Raw genomic sequence first — 19093 nt, 5'->3', positions numbered from 1 at the left:
CTCACTGCAAGCTCCACCTCCCAGGTTCACACCATTCTCCTGTCTCAGCCTCCCGTGTAGCTGGGACTACAGGTGCCCGCCACTGTGCCTGGCCAATTTTGTATTTTAGTAGAGACGGGGTTTCACAGTGTTAGCCAGGATGGTCTCAATCTCCTGACCTCATGATCCACCCATCTCGGCCTCCCAAAGTGCTAGGATTACAGGCGTGAGCCACCGCGCCCAGCTGTCAGTACATCTTTTAAATAATTTTTAAAATTATTATCTTCCAGAATTATATTTTTGGGATTTTGATCTTTTGGGATTTCAATATTTAGGATATGGCATTTGGGACTGTGTCTTTCAGAATTATGATAAACTCCCTTTGTATTTTCCCTAGAAACAATGATTCAATATTCAGTATACAGCATTTGTGGTGATGTTACAGAACATAACTACTACAAATAATTTGAATCAACTGTATGTGTTCATGCGGTGCTACAGCATAATTTTCTTTCGCCTAATTTCACATTTTGTTACAGGGTCAAAATATCGTTTCTTTTGGCCTAGCTGGAGTCAATCTGCACCACTCAAAGTGTCTGCCTTTCTGTCCCCCAAGCTACTACCAGCCTCCAGCCTATGGGCCTCCCTATTCCAGTGGGTTAGGTGAGAGGGTTGTCTTTGTCTGCCCAGGGTCCTCCCCTGTCAGCCAGTCCTTTCAGCTGCACATTTCCCAGCCACTCCTGACAGCACTGTGGGTCACTCCTCAATTCCAGACATGGCCTAGCCTGAAGCTCCCAAGCTGCATTCCCCTACCCTCAGGAAGCTACTCTGTCTACACTGTCATCAGTGTGGGGCGGCTGGGGGACAGAGTATGCTTCCCTTTTCTGGTCTGTTCTTTGGCTTCCTCAGCATCTTGTTAGGGCCATATAGATGGTGGAGACATGACTGAAAGATTGGGGTAACTAAAGGGAATTGGAACATAGAAAGGGGAAAAGTTTTTAAAAGCAAGTGGTTGTATACATTGCAAATATATTAAAAACTACCAGAAATTGTATATACTAAAGTGGTTAAAATGGTAAATTTTATGTTATGTGAACTCAGTTTAAAAAAAAGTGGCTGGGTGCGGCAGCTCATGCCTATGATCCTAGCACTTTGGGAGGCTAAGGAGGGTGGATTGCCAGAGCTCAGGAGTTTGAGACCAGCCTGACCAACATGGCGAAACCCCATCTCTACTAAAAATATAAAAATTAGCCAGGCATTGTGGTGCACTACTGTAATCCCATCTACTCGGAAGGCTGAGGTGGGAGAATCGCTTGAACCTGGGAGGCGGAGGTTTCAGTGAGCCAAGATTGTGCCATTGCACTCCAGCCTGGGCAACAGAGCAAAACTCCATCTCAAAAAAAAGAAAAAAAAAGTTAAAAGTACGTGGAACAGGACAGCATCTATAGGCCAAAGGAAAGGTCCCCACCCAAATTAAGTAAAACTTGTACTCATTCTGTGGACCCATCTCAGTCCCTAGCCCTGCCTCCTGCCCCTGTGTCTATGCCTCTGGAGAGAGAAACTCCTCCAAACCCCAGTGGCAAATCCCCATCTTCTCCCTCCTGCCTCTAGAGAAATGACATCTACTGTCCATTGAGTTGGTCTTGCCCTGGGATCAATTTCCTTTTTCTTATAAAAACATCCACGGTGATCTCCAGTAGCACATTTTCCTAACTCTGCATGTGTAGTCTTGACCACCTACACAGAGGAGGACAGTGGCAGGTGGGGCTTGGATCCCAATCCGGGACCCTTTGAGTGTTCCCTTTCAACATGAGGTGTGTCTTCAAGATAGTTCCAGTGGGTAATTCCACACCCTCTACACACCTCCAAAGACCAATATTCATTCTAAGTCTAGCTCCTTATTTGTGAAGGTAAATTTTCCTAAGTAAATATAATCTGCTGATTCCCGAAGTAACTCATCCATACCCTTGGTTGTACGATCCTGTCACTAGGATTTTCATCCTAAGCCACAAGCATCCATTTACCAAACACTGGATTTTCATTTGTTCTATAGTGTGTATATTACGTGATTCAATATAATAATTCACTTACTGTCTTGCTTTTTCAAATAATATTTAAAAGGCATGTTTATAGATAGATCCAGACCTTCCAATTGTTAGGACATAGCCCAGAAATTGTTTTACATTCTTGGCTTTTTTCAAAAACTAAAGCAGTGCTCTCAGGTTGCTTTCTTAAATATTGAAAACTAACACTGATTAAATTCCATGCTTCTATGCCATCCCCAAATTGTATATTATCACCTTGAGTGCTTTTGTAGAGCTGTGTCTGAAGCCTGTCTGCTTTTGGTTTCCAGGCCTTACTCTAGGAACACCTTATAATAGAAAGTAAAACAACACCTACCTAAATGGGACTTTAAAAATAACATTCTCCCTGATTGTCACAGGAAAACCAGGCAGAGGTTTAGAGGTTGGCAGTTACACCTCTTCAGCACCTCAGTCCATGTCACGTTCCTAAGCAGGCATGCCCTGGCCACCTCTGTAGAGCTGGAGGCCATACCATCTTCCGTAGGAGCAGATATCTCCATATTTTGAGGCCCTGAACATTTGTTCTCCTATCCTGTATGTGGTGTCATTCATCTCTGCTTTTCCTCAACTCCTGTACACAAAGTATCTTGTTTGATGTGCGACATTTTCCAAATTATGAGACAGTTAGTTCTGTATTATTTTTGTAGCTGAATTTTGCATTGCTATTTTATAATTTTGACTTTATTGCTCTGAAGCATATGTTTTGCTTCTCATTTCTAAAAGGGAACTCAACTATAAATGTTCCAAAAATTGACTAGTACTATTTTAAATCTGATATTATGCAAATTTAGGACACTAGGAAATAATAAAAAATTGTCCTAAGTTTAGTCTGACTAATGACTGAGAGTTTGGGACATAAAAGTTATGTCCTTTTATATTCAAGTTTTGGGTGAGGAAAAGAACAAAATTCATGGGTCTTTCATGCCGCAAAATAAAACGACTGGTTTACAGTTGCCCTTTTGAGTCATCCTGTGACCAATTTTTCCTCATTATCACAGCTGACAGGGTCAGGACTTGTGTTGCTGGCAGCCTGCTTTGTCCTGCAAACAGACACATAGTGGTGGACTCATATGGGAGAGCACAGAGGAGGAGGAATGGGGTGTACTTAAGCCTTTTCTTCCTGGTGACAGTCGTTCTGTGCTTTCAGGCTTGTAAATCCTCAACTCGTGTGACACCATGACTCACTGTTCTTTCTTGACAAGTTCTGGTTATGTTGTGCTTTGTCTCTTGGATGTGGGACTTTGGAAGTTGTCGTGGGGAATATGTTTGCTTGGCTCTCAAATTATATACTAGGTTTAGTTGCACAAAGACTTTGTTGATGTGTGTGTGTGTGTGTGTGAAATAGAACATTCTGTATAAATGTTGTTTGCATTATTTCTGATTGGTTTCAGAATCAAATATTCCAGATAGGAAGCACCATCCCTAGAAATAGCTTCAACTTTAACATTTACTGTTTATTTCACTTTATTTTTAGGCAGAGTCTTGCTCTCTATCACCCAGGCTAGAGTATAGTGGCATGATCTTGGCTCACTCCAACTTCCACCTCCTGGGTTCAAGTGATCCTTCCACCTCAACCTCCTGAGTAGCTGGGACTACAGGCACATGCCACCACACTTGGCTAATCTTTTGTATTTTTTGTAGAGATGGGGCCTTGCCATGTTGCCCAGGCTGGTTTTGAACTCCTGAGGTCAAGTGATCTGCCTGTCTTGGCTTCCTAAAGTGCTGGGGATACAGGTGTGAGCCACTGTGCCCAGCCAGAAGCCTTACTGTTTAAATAAGTGAAGATAGTGTTGTATTTGAGATCAATTCCCCTCTGGAAAGCTGAGGTCCTGACAGTGTTCTGTTTTCTTGCTTGCTTTGACCTGCAATATGTGTGTGTGCAGGTGATTCCCCTAAACTCTTCTGTGATTCCCAGTTTCTTCAATGGTATGTAATAGTACAGTCATCAAGCACAACTTTGGAAATACTTGCTCAAGCAAGGTAGTTGCTTACAATTATGATTAATTTCTTTTTTACAGTTTCTCTACCCACATGTTGAAAGTCATCCTCTTCCAGAGAACCATCTGTTACTGATTTCAGAAGAGAAATGTAAGTGTATCTTTAGGTGGAATATGGGAATTTCATGAATGGCATATCGTCTCCTAGTGTGGGACATGATTGAATCTTCTAGATATCCACCTGCCGTTGCCGAGGGTCCACTGAACTTTCATGTCCATATGAGACCTGGAATTCCTTGGGAAGGGCTTTTCCTTTGGCCCCCAAGTGTTGTTCCCTTTGGCTCTGTTCAGCTTTCTCATCCTGGGAATGATGGGCTCTTGCATACATGGATTTGCAATTTTGTGCCATGGTAGAATGTTTGTAGAACAGGTCATTTTTGTCATTTTTAGTTCATTTGTCTTTTGGGTGTCTGTCACAGTGGATAACTATAATATGGAGATGCTTGGATGGAGAGAGGGGAAGTTTATAGTAGCTAGAAGAATCCCATGGCAGAACTTGAGAAGACCTACTAACTTAGACAAATTCAGGTAGAGGCAAATAAGTTTAGGACATAAAAGGTTATGTCCTTCCATGATGATTTCAAGTTAGGAGAGGGAGAGGAAGGACAAAATTTACTAGTGGAGCTTTTAAGCTGTCTTTCGCATTACAAGATGAAACTGCTAGTTTATAGTTGGAAGGACAGGCTTGAGGGATAAGGCTTTGTTCAGTGTCTAAGCTCTTGTTCAGTTTTGTAACTAGGACCAGCAGAAGGTAAATATGGCTGAATTCAAATTGTTACCGATAGAAAGGGACCATCTACACAGATTGTCTTTAGTGTTCAGGGTTTTGTTCAAGTGAAATTGACCGCTATTAAAATGCTTCCCCAAAATGTCTCGTATAATGAGTTTTTATCTGGTATCTTCATACAAACAACTGTTTGGTATTTGGGAATTGGGGATAAACTCTGCTAAGTGAGCCCTTGTTAGCCCTATACAACACTGATGGTATAGGGAAGCCAAGTACTTGCTGAGGGAACCCAGGGAAGCAGGTGGGCTAAATGCTTCATGTATTGTTGATATTGAGGAGCAGAATAAATGCAGGACTTGAAATTAACTGTAAAGGGAAGATGGAGAAAAATGGGTTTTAAAAGTTTTGAACCTCTATTGTGAGGTTACAGTTTGTGATAATGTTGTTTTTATGGCCAGTTGTTCAATCTGCATTGCTTTTATAACACTGTTTTTACAAGTGTTAGGCGAAAATAGTACTCATATGTTTCCTTAAAGTTAAATTATCTTTCTCTGTTTTTCTTTTAAAGATATTGAGCAATTTCGTATCCATGTCACCCAAGAAGATGGAAATAGAGTGGTAAAGATTTGAAACTCTTTTCGCCTCATAGTTTTTTTTCCACAAAGAACTACATTACTAGACTGCTAAAGAAAATTATTATTATTGATATGTAATGTTTTCTTTATTTGATGACTTTTGAAGTATAGACTTGCTGTTCTAATGTGTGAAATGATACAAATATATATGAAGTTAATTATCCCATTTTTCTCTATCTCAACCCTCAATCTCAGTATCCTGAAGAAGCTGATAACAGCCTGTGTATCTTTCCACAGCTTTTACCTTGCTCGTGCAAACCTATGTAAGGTTGTATGTGGGGATTCAATTGTTTTTACCAAAGTAGAATCATAGTACATAAATTTACCTGCTGCTTTTGTGTTTGCTTTTGCTTAGCAGGTAAAAAGATCAGGAGTATCCCTATGGGTTACTAAAATAGAGATGTAACTAATTGGTTATTTACTCTAATTTTTATATGTACATATATGCATATCATGGGATCATACCATATATTTATACCATATATACAATCATACTATATATCATACCATATATGGGTTTCATAGAGTGTAATTTTTTTGCTTGTTTTCCACATGTACCTTTTTTTTAAAATCTCTTTTGTTCACAACCTGGTATGTATCATACTTTTCTCCATACTAATACTAATCTCCTACCCCCACCTCTGACCCACCCAGGGGCTTATTATCCATTTCTTACTCATTCAGCTTTGTGGAATTACCTACAAGTAAACTAGAATAGCTCCAATTCAGTCTCTTTAGAAGTAGATAATGGTCCCTGCTATGGATAGACATTCACTAAATTGCCAGTTTTTTGTTTTTGCTTTTGAATTATAAATCATCTTAAACTTTTTTTCCTATAGCCTTATGTACTGGTACATATATTTATTTGCGCTAAATCCTCAGGGATGGAGTGTTTGATGGGTACATCCATTTAATAAATTCCAACAGATTTTTCCAGGTTGCTTTCCAAAAAATTTCTAACAGTTGACAATGTTTGAAGCAAAATTTAAGAGTACATTTTCCCTCAATTCATATCACGAAAAGGTATACTTACCTTTTAAAAAATTTCCAATTTGATGAGTTTAAGTTGATAGTATGTTATCTTAGTCTGTATCTCCCTTAATATTAATGCATTTCACCATCTTTTCCTCAGCATACTGGCTATTTGATTTGCTTTTCAAAATTGTTTAGTTGTATCCTTATCTATTTTCTACTGGGCTGTCTTTTCTTGATAATTTATATAGGTTCTTAATATGTTACTGATATTAAAATGATTTTCTTCAGTATTTAGTCTGCATCAAAATTGTCTCTGAAGATTTTAATGTTTCTCTGAAGATTTTAAAGTTAAATGAACAAGTTGAAACAGAAAATGGCACTTACAAATTGTGTATCAGCTATTGAAAGCCTTGAATCAAGAAGCCTGGCTGGAAAATTGCCAGGAGAAAGTGTGTCACTGAAGCTCTGGGCTACCATTGTCCTGCAGGGGCTAAGTGGATGGGAGCATAAGGACAGACAGGGCCAGGGGTCAGAAGAGGGTCAAGCCCAGGAGGAAAGATCAAGGCTGAATCCCAAAGCCAGTGATGAGAATTTAGAAGAGAAATAAATAAGCAAGATGGGGTCAGGAACTGGGAATGAGCATAGACAGGGGACTGACTGGTTAGAAGAGGGCTTGAGAGCAGAGAGAGAGAGGCAGGCAGACACACACTGGGAAGAGTGATGGAGAGGACACCTGTCAGCAGCCCAGAAAAGATTCTGCCATTCAAGATGGTACAGCTTTAGCATTCCTTAATTCACATGTGTTCTTCCAAGAAGTACTTCTGCCCTCATTTTTAAAGGCTTAGATGACAGCTTCATACAGCATAAGTATAAGACTATCTCTATCATGCAGGGATGTTGCAAAGAATATGCAATTCCACATATTCTTCGCAACATCCCTGCATGATAGAGATGGTATTAGGCTTATCCCTATTTTTACAGAGAAGACAGCAGCCAAGACTCACAGAGGTGAGGTGACTCTAGAGAGGAACAAAATTGAGATTTGAACCTGGGTATGCTACAATCTGACATTCATGTTCTTGTTAGTACATACCTTTACCTGGAATGGTTCTCAAAATCTACTCCAACTCAACAAATTTCAGAAAAATGATTGCCCAAAGTTTAGAGACAGACAGGTCCTCTTGGATCTTTTCTCTGGCATCGCTTTCCTCTTGTCTAAATGTAATGGACAGGGTAAGCAGGAAATAGTGGTTTACAACTCTTTATGCCACATGGTTCCCCTCAAGTTCCAAGTTACCATGGGTGAAGAAATCCCTGTGAGGATTAAGGAGAGTTTAGGCGTGAACATGGACCAGTCCGGTGTTTCTTTTTTCTTTATTTCTTCTACCCCAACCTGTCTTTATTCTTTACTCTTTACTCATCTATCTCAATGTAGATTCCTTTTGCTTAATAAGCATTTTGAGGAAAGTTAATTCTTAACTGCTTCTGTTAAATTATTTTGAGGTCAGCTGATGCACTGAAAGGGCACTGGGAGGATTCCAAGACATAGATTCCAGACCTTGCTGAACTAACTATGCAGCCTAATCTAAGTGCTGAGAGCCTCAGTTTTCTTACGTGTTAAGGGATTGAATTGGATGGTTTCTAGAATCTCCTGATTTTAAAGTTCCATAGTTCTGACTTTGTTACTTAGTAAACAAATATTTTATACTTATAATATCTTTGGCAATTTACTCTTGTACACCTTATTTCATTTTCTGCCTTTTGTTTTGTTTTTTTGTTTTTTTATTATACTTCATGTTCTAGGGTACATGTGCACAACGTGCAAGTTTGTTACATATGTATACATGTGCCACGTTGGTGTGCTGCACCCATTAACTCGTCATTTACATTAGGTATATCTCCTAATGGTATCCTTCCCCTCTCCCTCCACCCCACAACAGACCCTGGTGTGTGATGTTCCCCTTCCTGTGTCCAAGTGTTCTCATTGTTCAGTTCCCACCTATGAGTGAGAACATGTGGTGTTCGGTTTTCTGTTCTTGCGATAGTTTGCTGAGAATGATGGTTTCCAGCTGCATCCATGTCCCTATAAGACATGAACTCATCCATTTTTATGGCTGCATAGTATTCCATGCAGGCATAAAAAAGGATTTTTTTCTTTTTTTGAGATGGAGTCTTGCTCTGTCACCCAGACTGGAATGCAGTGGTGTAATCTCGGCTCACTGTAACCTCCATCTCTTGGGTTCAAGTGATTCTCCTGCCTCAGCCTCCCGATTAGCTGGGATTACAGGTGTGCACCACCATGCCTGGCTAATTTTTGTATTTTTTTTAGTAGAGATGGGGTTTCACCATGTTAACCAGGCTGGTCTCAAACTCCTGACCTCAGGTGATCCACCTACCTCAGCCTCCCAAAGTGCTGGGGTTACAGATGTGAGCCACTGTGCCTGGCCCATTTTCCGCCTTCTGAACAAACATTCCTTGAGCACTGTTACATGCTAGAAACAATCAATGCATTGGTAATAGAAACATGTTGTAGAAGAGTGTGTACTCTTTGCGGAGGCTTATAGCATTAATTAAAATGTAATTGTCATAGAAGCATGCCAGTGCACCATGGGAAAACAGGTGAGGATTATATTACATCTTGGGGATGTGAGGGAAGGCTTTGTGTAGAACACAATGTGTAAGTCAGGCCTTGAAGAATGAGTAGTTAAGTATTGCTGAGAGATGGGCAATATCATCGTACTCATAATGGGAGACATAAAGGTGAGAGGCATGCCCAAAGCTGCATGGTTGGTTTATGGCCAAACTGGGGTCATTGTCTACTACTTTCCACTGCCAGGCCTGAGTTTTTCCTTGGCATCACAGCCTTTGTCTTTGGTAGTGGAGGGTTCTTGTCTGCAGAGGCTTGACTTGAGAGAGTTAGGTACAGAACAGTAAATTCCGAATCTTCTATTAATGCAGCTATTGATTTGTGGGAGGTGTGGTGTTGTCTTCAACAGCCTCAGCCTGTCTGCTAAACTAAGAGCAATAATACAATCATATATTATAAGTGGGAAGAAGAGGAGGCAATGAAACGATGTCTTAAAACATTTCTGGAAAGACTGTGTGTGCTAGGGGTGGGGAGCTTCTAACAGTGAACTGTGGAAATATTTACATGTATCATAAAGATAGACATGGAAAATAATTATGAATTCCAGATATGTTCTCCTTTAAAAGTTATTCATACTTTTTTTTTTTTTCATTTTTAGTTGATTAAAAATTCTGGCCATCTCCCGAGAGACAGAATAGCTGAGGATTTCGTTTGGGCTCAGTGGGATATGTCAGAACAGAGATTATACTACATTGACCTGAAGGTAAAAAAACTAGTTCATGGGCGCTCCTTTTTTTTTTTTTTAACAAAAATATTAATTTTTTTAGAGACAGGGTCTTGCTCTCTTGCTGAGACTGGAGCCCAGTGGTGTGATCATAGCTCACTGCAGCCTTGAACTCCAGGGCTCAAGTGATCCTCCCGCCTCAGGCTCCTAAAACATGGATTACAGGCATGAGCCATAGTGCTTGGCCCCAGCACTTTTTTTATAAGAACAATTTGATTTTGACATTATTACTGCAGTTCACTAATTACTACATTTTCATTGATGGAAATAGTCAGTGAAGTTTTATTAAACATAATGATGAAAAGATTTTCGTAATTGTTTGCTTCTTGACTGCTTCCTTTTCTTTTTTTCCTAGTTTTTAAATAAATATGCCATTCTGTTTTCTCTTTTAGAAATCAAGGAGTATCTTAAAATGTATCCAGTTTTATGCTGATGAGAGCTATAACTTAATGGTAAGTCCAGAAAATGATCACACTACAGGAAAGTTTATGATACATTACTCTTTTTTTTTTTTTTTGAGATGGGGTCTTGCTCTGTCGCCCAGGCTGGAGTGCCGTGGGATCTCAGCTCACTGCAAGCTCCACCTCCTGGGTTCACGCCCTTCTTCTGCCTCAGCCTCCCGAGTAGCTGGGAGTACAGGTGCCCGCCACCCTGCCTGGCTAATTTTTTTGTATTTTTAGTAGAGATGGGGTTTCACCGTATTATCCAGGATTGTCTGGATGTCCTGACCTCGTGATCCGCCCGCCTCAGCCTCCCAAAGTGCTGGGATTACAGGCGTGAGCCACCACCGATACATTACCCTCTTTTAAGAGAATTGTTATTATAAGCAGCACTTTAGCATTCCTGATGTTTGTGTTAGTCACTCGTATGAGCAAGTAAAATTAGTTTTTGCCATCTCCAGGCTTCCACTCTATAACAAATCCAGTTCATTAGGTCTTTAGAAGAACACACACCAGAAATGTCCGCTAACTGAATGCTTCACATCAAAGAAACACGTGTAAGTGAGGATTAGTAGAAGGTATTAGGTTGGCACAAAAGTAATTGCGGTTTCTAATCATTTAAAAGTAATGGCAAGAACTGCAGTTACTTTTACACCAACCTAATAATTTTTGGGGTCTGTAAGCGATAGCTTTAAGGGGTTACAAGTTATTTGACCCAAAGGACTTGTGAGGATGGTGGATTTGAGAATAAAGAGACAAGTCAATGAGAGGGTATAGTTTAACCAAAATCTAGCATTACCCCTGAAAAAGCTATTTGGAACATTAGCATTGTGTTGCATCGATGGAAAAAAAAAAAAAAACTTCTAAAATAGGAAAATTTAAATTTAAGAATTTGAATTTTGAAAAGATTTTAAAAGTTAGCATTGTGGTGAAGAGTCCTTAATATCTTTGTGATGGGCAATACAGTGTTGGTTTTTTTTTTGTTTTTTGTTTTGTTTTTTTCTTTTTTAGACAGAGTCTTACTCTGTTGCCCTGACTGGAGTGTAGTGGCATGATCTCTTCTCACTGCAACCTCTGCCTCCTGGATTCAATCAATTATCCTGCCTCAGCCTCCCTAGTACCTGGGATTACAGGCACCTGTCACCATGACCAGCTAATTTTTGTATTTTAGTAGGGATGGGATTTCACCATGTTGGCCAGGCTGGTATTGAACTCCTGACCTCAAGCAATCCACTTGCCTTGGCCTCCCAAGGTTCTGGAATTACAGGTGTGAGCCACCGTGCCGGCCTATTCTTGAGTAGGACTAATGTTGCTGTCTAATACAGATTGTTATGCCGTTGCAAGAATTACACTTACCCATCCTGCGCTTCTGTTGGCTCATCTACTGTCCTTCTAAAGACACCCAGTCTTTCCTTTCTTACTCAGTCATCTATGTCTTGTAAAAGATGGTTGCTTCCAATTGGTCTATTGTACAACCTGTTTTTGATATTCAAATCTAAGACAAAGTTTGTCAAGCATTAACCCTTTAAGAAATAAATAAACATCAAGCTCATGATTGTATGTAAACTCCAGAGTATTTTCAATGGACTTTCTATGCAATGGATTTGGAGTATAACCTCTGAAGATAATGATGGTTACATTTCATTATTAGGCAAGCACAATATTTTTCTGGTTTACTTGGGCTTGCTCTGGTTTTCAGAACTGTCATCACTTTCATTGTGGGTTCATTTTCTTCTGATTTTTTTGACAGTTTGAAGTACCCTTGGACGTATCGTTAAGCAACTCGGGATTTAAGTAAGTTATTCATAGGTCGTTACTAATTTTTATAGATACTTGTGGGCAAAATGATTATATTTATTCCTACTTTATGCTATGCAGATAAAAAGAGAGTTTGATATACTGTGTCCATCTTTTTTTGTATTCCCATTCTCCATAGCAAATACAAACAACTTTATCAAACATGAACCCAAGATTTTACATATAAAGTCAATTGTATTGATTTTCTTAGCCATTTATTTCTGTAGTGCATCTCCATTTATTTTGATATATGGATATACCCTTCTCCCTGTGATTAAATAGAAGGATTCGATGGGTCAGAGAGCTACACTGAGAATCAAACATCGAAACCCTTTTTATTGCCATCAAAGAGGATGTCACAGGTCAATCCACTTGTAGCTCAGTTGAGTTTATTGTTTTTTTTCTGTTTTCCTTTTACACAAAAGACAAGGGTTTTCCTTTTCCACTGTATTTTACATGTAGCGGAAACATGAGATGCTTCTGAAAAAGTAAGCATAAGGCCATCAATGTGTAGAAGACATGAAAATCTTTCTAAATTAGAGTAATGATAATCCTGAACTGTTAAGTATTTCACTAGCTTTATTTCGTCATATATGAACATTTAGCTGTGCTTACTTTGAAACTAGTATGTGCATTACTCTCTATCGGAAAAGTTATAAAATTGTAAGATGAAAGTAATATTTTTTCCTTATCATTAGGCTAATGCCATTTATATACCATGTATTTTGAAAAAACTACAGAATTTATTAACCAAAAAAAAGTTATCTACTTAAATTTCTCAGGAATGTGTTTCCATTTCGGTGGGTATATTATTTAGTGGTTACTCACATCCTTTATGAAGGGATGTATTTTTAAATGCATACAATAATTTCTCATTCTTTGTGTTCTTAGACTTGTCAGCTTTGGATGTGATTATCATCAAGACCGAGAAAAATTATCGAAACACCTGACTCTGTGTGTTTTTACCAACCGTACAGGTAAACTAGGGTTATATTTATCAATTTATTCAACTGTACTTGAGTTCCAGACAAAATTTACTTATCCTTTAGCTATATGGAGTCTGAATATAGAACAGATCTACATTTTTATGTTGGTGATCATATGAATTGTCATATATCAAATCATCTTCATTAATTTTAAATATACACTATCTATATTGAGGAAGCCACAGTTGTTATTAACAGCAGAATTTTTCTTCTAGTAGTTATTATTTGTATGGTTCTAACAGAGAAGATGGATTTGTATTTAACCAATCTACATTTTCTCACCTGCTTCATCTTTTAACAAATGGCAAACAGCGATAGCTGTGCTTTCTGGGTCAGGCTTACTGATGTGTTTGGTTCTAAACTTGTGTACTTGGCTTTAAGAGCCATGCTGCAGCCTACTGATGTTAACAATCAGAGCTTGACATAAAGTTATTAATGTGAAATATTTTGTTCCTTAATACCAGTTTTTATAGATAGAAAAAAAGCAGAGGGAAAAGAAGAATACCTAAAGATGAGAGAAGATGAATATGATTACATTTAGTAAATCTGGTGAAAAACTGCTCATTAACCTTAATAATCATCTAAATAATCAGCTCTGATAACTACATGTAGTAGCCATTTTTAATATCTCAACTTTAATGGACATTTACTACTTAAGTAGCATTTGGACTAAAATTGTATTCCTTTGAAGTCAAATTATTGTGGGATATTCACCCATTAGGCCAACATGTATTGAGCACTTACTATTTGCTAGGTGTTGGGGATATGATAAGTAAAACTGCCCTAATCTTTATTAGCGTAAAGGTTACTATTTGGCACAGATTTTAGACATTACACAAGTGCACACTTAGTATTTAAATAGAATCATATTATGAATGAGCATTATAGAAAGTCATGAAAACTTATGATGGAGGTTTAATAGAAGATACTGCTATCTTCAACCATGTTCTAGTTCAGCCAGTCCATCCTTGTTTCTGCCTCCTTCCAAGATATTCCATCCCATTCCATTCTTAGTCCTGAAAATTGCCCCCTTTCACACTTCATTCCTGCATAATCCATTCCCCCTTTTCCTGTCCACCTCAGGTATCCCTCAGCTGTACTCATCCCTTCATGCACCAGTCCTAGAGAGCTCAAGGAGGTGGTATTTCAGTGGAGACTTGAAGGTTATGTATGAACTAAGATCATGTCACTGAAGTAGAGTGGGTATGAGAGAGAAAGCTGGAGAGGTAGGCAGGGGCCAGGCCATATGGGACCTTGTGGATCATGGGAGGATTTTAGACTTTATCCTAAGAATGATGAGAAGTCATTGAAGGGTATGTTTTGTTACTATACAATTTATTTTGAGAATGCACAAGCTCACTGTAAAGTTCAAAAATATAATGAACGTCCATGTACCTTTTACTTATACAATCATATTTATAGTATTTGCTTGATCATTCTCACTATATATATGTATCGTTTTATTTTTTGACCAAGTCCATTCAAAAGTAGGTTGCAGACATCATAACACCTAACCACTAGATAATTTAGCACACACCTCCTTTGATTAAGGACACTTCTATATAATCTCTGTTCCCTTATTACTGAAATAAATTATCACATTAGTCAATAAACTTTATTTTCTATTCAAATTTTCATAATTTCTTCAAAATGTCATATATATGTATATATGTATGTATATATAAATAAATATGTATGTATATAACTTTTAAAGTCAGGATTCCATCAAGATTCATGCATTACATTTGGCCATTTAAATCTTCATAGTCTGTTAATGTACAACAATTCTTACGTCCTACTCCCTGCCTTTCTTTTCATTGACATATTGAAGAGTCCAGCCCATTTGTCTTGTGGAATGATCCACATTCTGGATTTATCCAATTGTTTACTTACATAGCCATTTAACTTTTTCCTCTATACATTTCCTGTAAATTGGAAGCTCCGCACAACTGAGTAAAGGCACAGTTAGACATAAGTTAAGCATTTTTAGTGAGAATACTTCATAGGTGATGTTGTGAACTTCGCTTTTATCAGATCAGGAGGCCTATAATGTCAGGATGTCTTACTGTTAGTGATGCTAAGTCTGGTCATTTGGTTAAGTGGTAACCACTGTATGTCTCCCTTATGAAGGCACATTTTAACCTCTGAATTAGTAATTTGTAGGAGGGTACTTTGTCACCATGTGACTATTCTATTCTCAGCTTTTCACCTGTCAGTTTTAGGATTCACTGATACTCCTTCACCAAAGCATCTATGCAAGCAATTACATGATTAGATACATATTTTCAAAAGATCACTGTGGCTGCTATATGGAGGATGGATTGGGTCGGGTACGGTGGCTTACGCCTGTAATCCCAGCACTTTGGGAGGCCAAGGCAGGTGGATCACCTGAGGTCAGGAGTTTGAGAGCAGCCTGGCCATCATGGCAAAACCCCATCTCTAGTAAAAATACAAAAAATTAGCTGGGTTTGGTGGCTCATGCCTGTAGTCCCAGCTACTCAGAGGCTGAGGCAGGAGAATCACTTGAACCTAAGAGGCAGAGGTTGCAGTGAGCTGAAGTCATACCACTGCACTCCAGCATGGGCAATAGAGTGAGACTCCGTCAAAAAAAAAAAAGATGACAAAAGATGGAGGATGGGTTGGAGGAGGCAAGAGAAAAAGTGGGAAGATGAGCAGTTAAGTCTAGTCCTACATTTGAAATAAGGGTGAACTAGGATGGGCAGTACAGGTGAAAAGATCTAGATGGGATTGGGATGCATTTTAGAGATGAAATTAAGATAATTTGCTATAAATTACACGGAAGAGGAATGGTTCTCAGGTTTCTGGCATCGGCAAATGAGTGAACAGTAGTGTAGTTTACTGAGGTATAGGGGTTCTGATGGAGCTTAGGAAGATTGTGAGTTTCGTTTTGGACATGTTGACTAAAAGATCTGGAGCTTAGAAGAGGGGTCAGGACTGGCAATGAATAAATGTGGAAACTGTTAGAATATAGCTGGCATTTGAAGCCATGGGTGGGGGGAGTATTTGGTCAGGAGGGAAGACACTTATGAATAAGATCTGGGAACATAAATATATAAAGGTTAGGTGGAACATCCAAAGGAAAAGGAAAAAAGGATGGAGAGAGAGAAAGGAAAAACCAAAACAAGTGTGGTATTGTAGTAGCTGAAGACACAGGGTAGTTTCACAAAGAAATGACTGAATAGGTAGTGAGAGGTGGAGTCCACTGTGTCTAGTAGCCTGTGAGCTGTTTGTGTTGTGGAATTGAGATGAAATCTTGACTATGCTGGGTTAAGTGGCATATGAGAATTGAAAAAAGTCATAGCAGCATGTGTAGATGTGAGAGAGGCAGCAGCTGGACAGGGAAATAGGATTTAGGGAATATTTTAAGACAATAAAGACTCTAGGATGTTTGAATGCTTACAGCATATGTTGAGTGGAGAGGAAACAGGACAATACATAGCAGAGAGGAATAACTGGTACAGTGAATTTGCTTAGAAGGTGGAATGGGATCCAGAGCTCACATGGAGGGATCAGGGTGGGTTCTTCCCTGGTACTTTGCTTTATTTATTTATGAATGAGGCGGAGTCCTGCTCTGCTCTGTTGCCCAGGCTGGAGTGCAATGGAGCGATCTCAGCTCACTGCAACCTCCGCCTCCTGGGTTCAAGTGATTCTCTTGCCTCAGCCTTCTGAGTAGCTGGAATTACAGGCACACACCACCATGACTGGCTAATTTTTTTTTTTGTATTTTTAGTGGAGACAGGGTTTTGCCATGTTGGCCACACTGGTCTCAAACTCCTGACCTCAGATGATCCACCCATCTCAGCCTCCCAAAGTGCTAGGATTACAGGTGTGAGCCACTGCGCCCGGACCCTGGTACTTTGCTTTAAATCTGTTGGATATGAACAATCATTTTAGGCTTTAAACCTGTGTGGCTTTTTATTCCTTTTTATATTTCCACAGGCATTTCTCATGACCATTACTAGTTGTAAGTTATAAATGGGGCTAATTATGACGTATTTAATAAAATGTTAGGTTTATCTGACATAAAATGTGGAAGAGTCTGTTTTTTCCCCTTCTCGGCAGTGTGTGGAAAGGTAGAAAACAAACTTCACTCTTCACAATCAGCTTTGAAAAAATAAAAAAAAAAAAAACCTGTTTCAAATGAGATGCTTCCAGATTTAAGATGAAACAAGCCAGAGAAGCAACCTTTTGTTTTTTGACTAATAAATTGTTCATGTGTTTCCCATATTACTCTTCAAAAGTGTTTTTTTTTTTGTTTGTTTGTTTGTTTTTTTTACCTTTGTTGTTAAACAAAATCTATTCCAGCAAAATAGGATTGGAGAAGGAAGCAAAGAGTCTAAGCTACATGTGACTCCCTCTATAGCAGAAAGCTGAATTCTCCAGTGGCATGGAGGCCAGAAACTCGTTCAGGAAAGGAATGCTGATGGACTTAGGCCCTTATACAAACTTATTTCAACTATTTACATTAATGATGATGATATAATAATATTTGACATTTTGCTGTCACATTTTGGTCATCAGAAGCTATTTTGTCCTTTCAGCATTACTTTTTATATTCTTGAAAACATTTGTCCTGAATTTCTCAACACTAAGAAATAAAGACGGCTGTCTTCCAAGGAACTAGAAGTTACGATCTGGGTGATGGGCGTGCCCATGAGATTGGTGGTGGGCAAAAGTGCTGCTGCCACTGCTGCTGTCAGGCCACTTGTATATTATTTAACATGAGTTTATATAGATTTTCGAATAAAAGGATAAATCAGACTTTCTAAGCATTGAAAGCATATCTTACTATTTCCCTGTCTAATAGTCAACTCTGAAGCTGTAGTGCTCTTGTGTGTTCTAAGTCAGTGGCTGTAATTCTTTCTCGTGCACCACCTATTGGGAGGGTAGTGAGTAGGAAAGTGTGTAAATTCTCCTTCCTATTCATATAACTGCAAGAGTTGCTCTTCACAAGTTCCCATATTAGGCCTGTGTTTTAGCATTTTATAGAGCTTTTTAATAATTGCTCCAATGAGATAATTTCCCTTGGAAAACTTTGTCCATGATGGTTTTCATTGTCCAAATGATATCCCCAAGGCTAGCCAACGTTGAGATATTATCTTCATCATTGATGAATTTCATTAGAAATCTTTGGATACACCCTTAAGAGCATGCTTTATTTTTTTCAAACTGTGACTTCCTCCAGCTTGTAAATAGCAGCAAGACTGTTATGGAATAATAATACCAGCTAACCTTTATAGCCAGATATAACTTCTTTGCAACTAACACTCTAACAATGACAATCTCTTTATACACAATATCTTATTTAATTATCTCACAAGAACCCTATGAAATAAGTTCTATATTTTCTTTATTTACAGATGAGGAAACTGAGGCTTAGATAATTTAATTAACTTGCTTGAGGCAATAGACTTAGTAAACCAAAAGCAGGATTCACATCCAAATCTGCTGATTTCAAAAGTGGTTCTCAACCTGGGTTCACGTTAGAATCATTTAGTGGGCTTTAAAAAATACAAATACCTGAGTCTCACACCCCCAGAGATTCTGACTTAATTCTTCTGAGGTGGAACCTGGGCATCTGTGATCCAGAGTAAGTTTAATGTGCTGTCAGGGTTAAGAACCAGTGCTCTAGAGCTGTGTTGTCCAGTATGGTAGCCACTAGCCACATACGGTCATTGACATTTACACTAATTAAAATTAAAGAAAAAAAATCCTGGACTGACTAGAAGCAGCTGATGTGAGCCACTCTCACAGGGAAGAACAAAAGGGGTGAGTAAATGCAGGGCCTTCAACTGAATCATCCAGATGTTCACATTGGGACTAATCAAGGAAACAACTTGACCCATGGAGAATGGCGAAAAGCAAGGCAGGATGACAGCCCACCTAGGAGTGACACAGGGCCAGGGGAACCTCTGCCACTCAGGGAAGTGGTGAGTAAATGTACAACTCCAGGAACCCATGCTAGACTAAGAAGACGAGAGAAGATCCAAATAAACACAATTAGAAATGACGAATGGGATGTTACCACTGATCCCTCAGAAATAAAAATAATCAGAAACTACTAAGAATACCTCTATACAC

At 38.9% G+C, this 19093-nt stretch overlaps 1 protein-coding gene across 3 annotated transcripts in view; it reads left to right on the top strand.

Annotated features, from left to right (window-relative positions):
* Nucleotides 1-19093, top strand: part of GSAP (gamma-secretase activating protein) — a 94581-nt gene that overhangs the window by 19795 nt on the left and 55693 nt on the right. For all 3 annotated transcript variants that reach the window (XM_017854964.1, XM_017855031.1, XM_017854914.1), the window contains exons 6-11: nucleotides 4082-4151; nucleotides 5356-5405; nucleotides 9643-9747; nucleotides 10161-10220; nucleotides 11959-12002; nucleotides 12897-12982. In XM_017854964.1, coding sequence (XP_017710453.1) covers nucleotides 9712-9747; nucleotides 10161-10220; nucleotides 11959-12002; nucleotides 12897-12982 — 226 coding nt within the window. In that variant the 5' untranslated portion in view covers nucleotides 4082-4151; nucleotides 5356-5405; nucleotides 9643-9711. The remainder of the gene's footprint in view (nucleotides 1-4081; nucleotides 4152-5355; nucleotides 5406-9642; nucleotides 9748-10160; nucleotides 10221-11958; nucleotides 12003-12896; nucleotides 12983-19093) is intronic.

The sequence above is a fragment of the Rhinopithecus bieti genome, unplaced genomic scaffold (assembly GCF_001698545.2).
Source record: "Rhinopithecus bieti isolate Rb0 unplaced genomic scaffold, ASM169854v2 scaffold_59, whole genome shotgun sequence".
Classification (NCBI taxonomy): domain Eukaryota; kingdom Metazoa; phylum Chordata; class Mammalia; order Primates; family Cercopithecidae; genus Rhinopithecus; species Rhinopithecus bieti.
The sequence above is the reverse complement of the archived record's forward strand: the minus strand, read 5'-3'. Positions and strand labels throughout refer to the sequence as shown.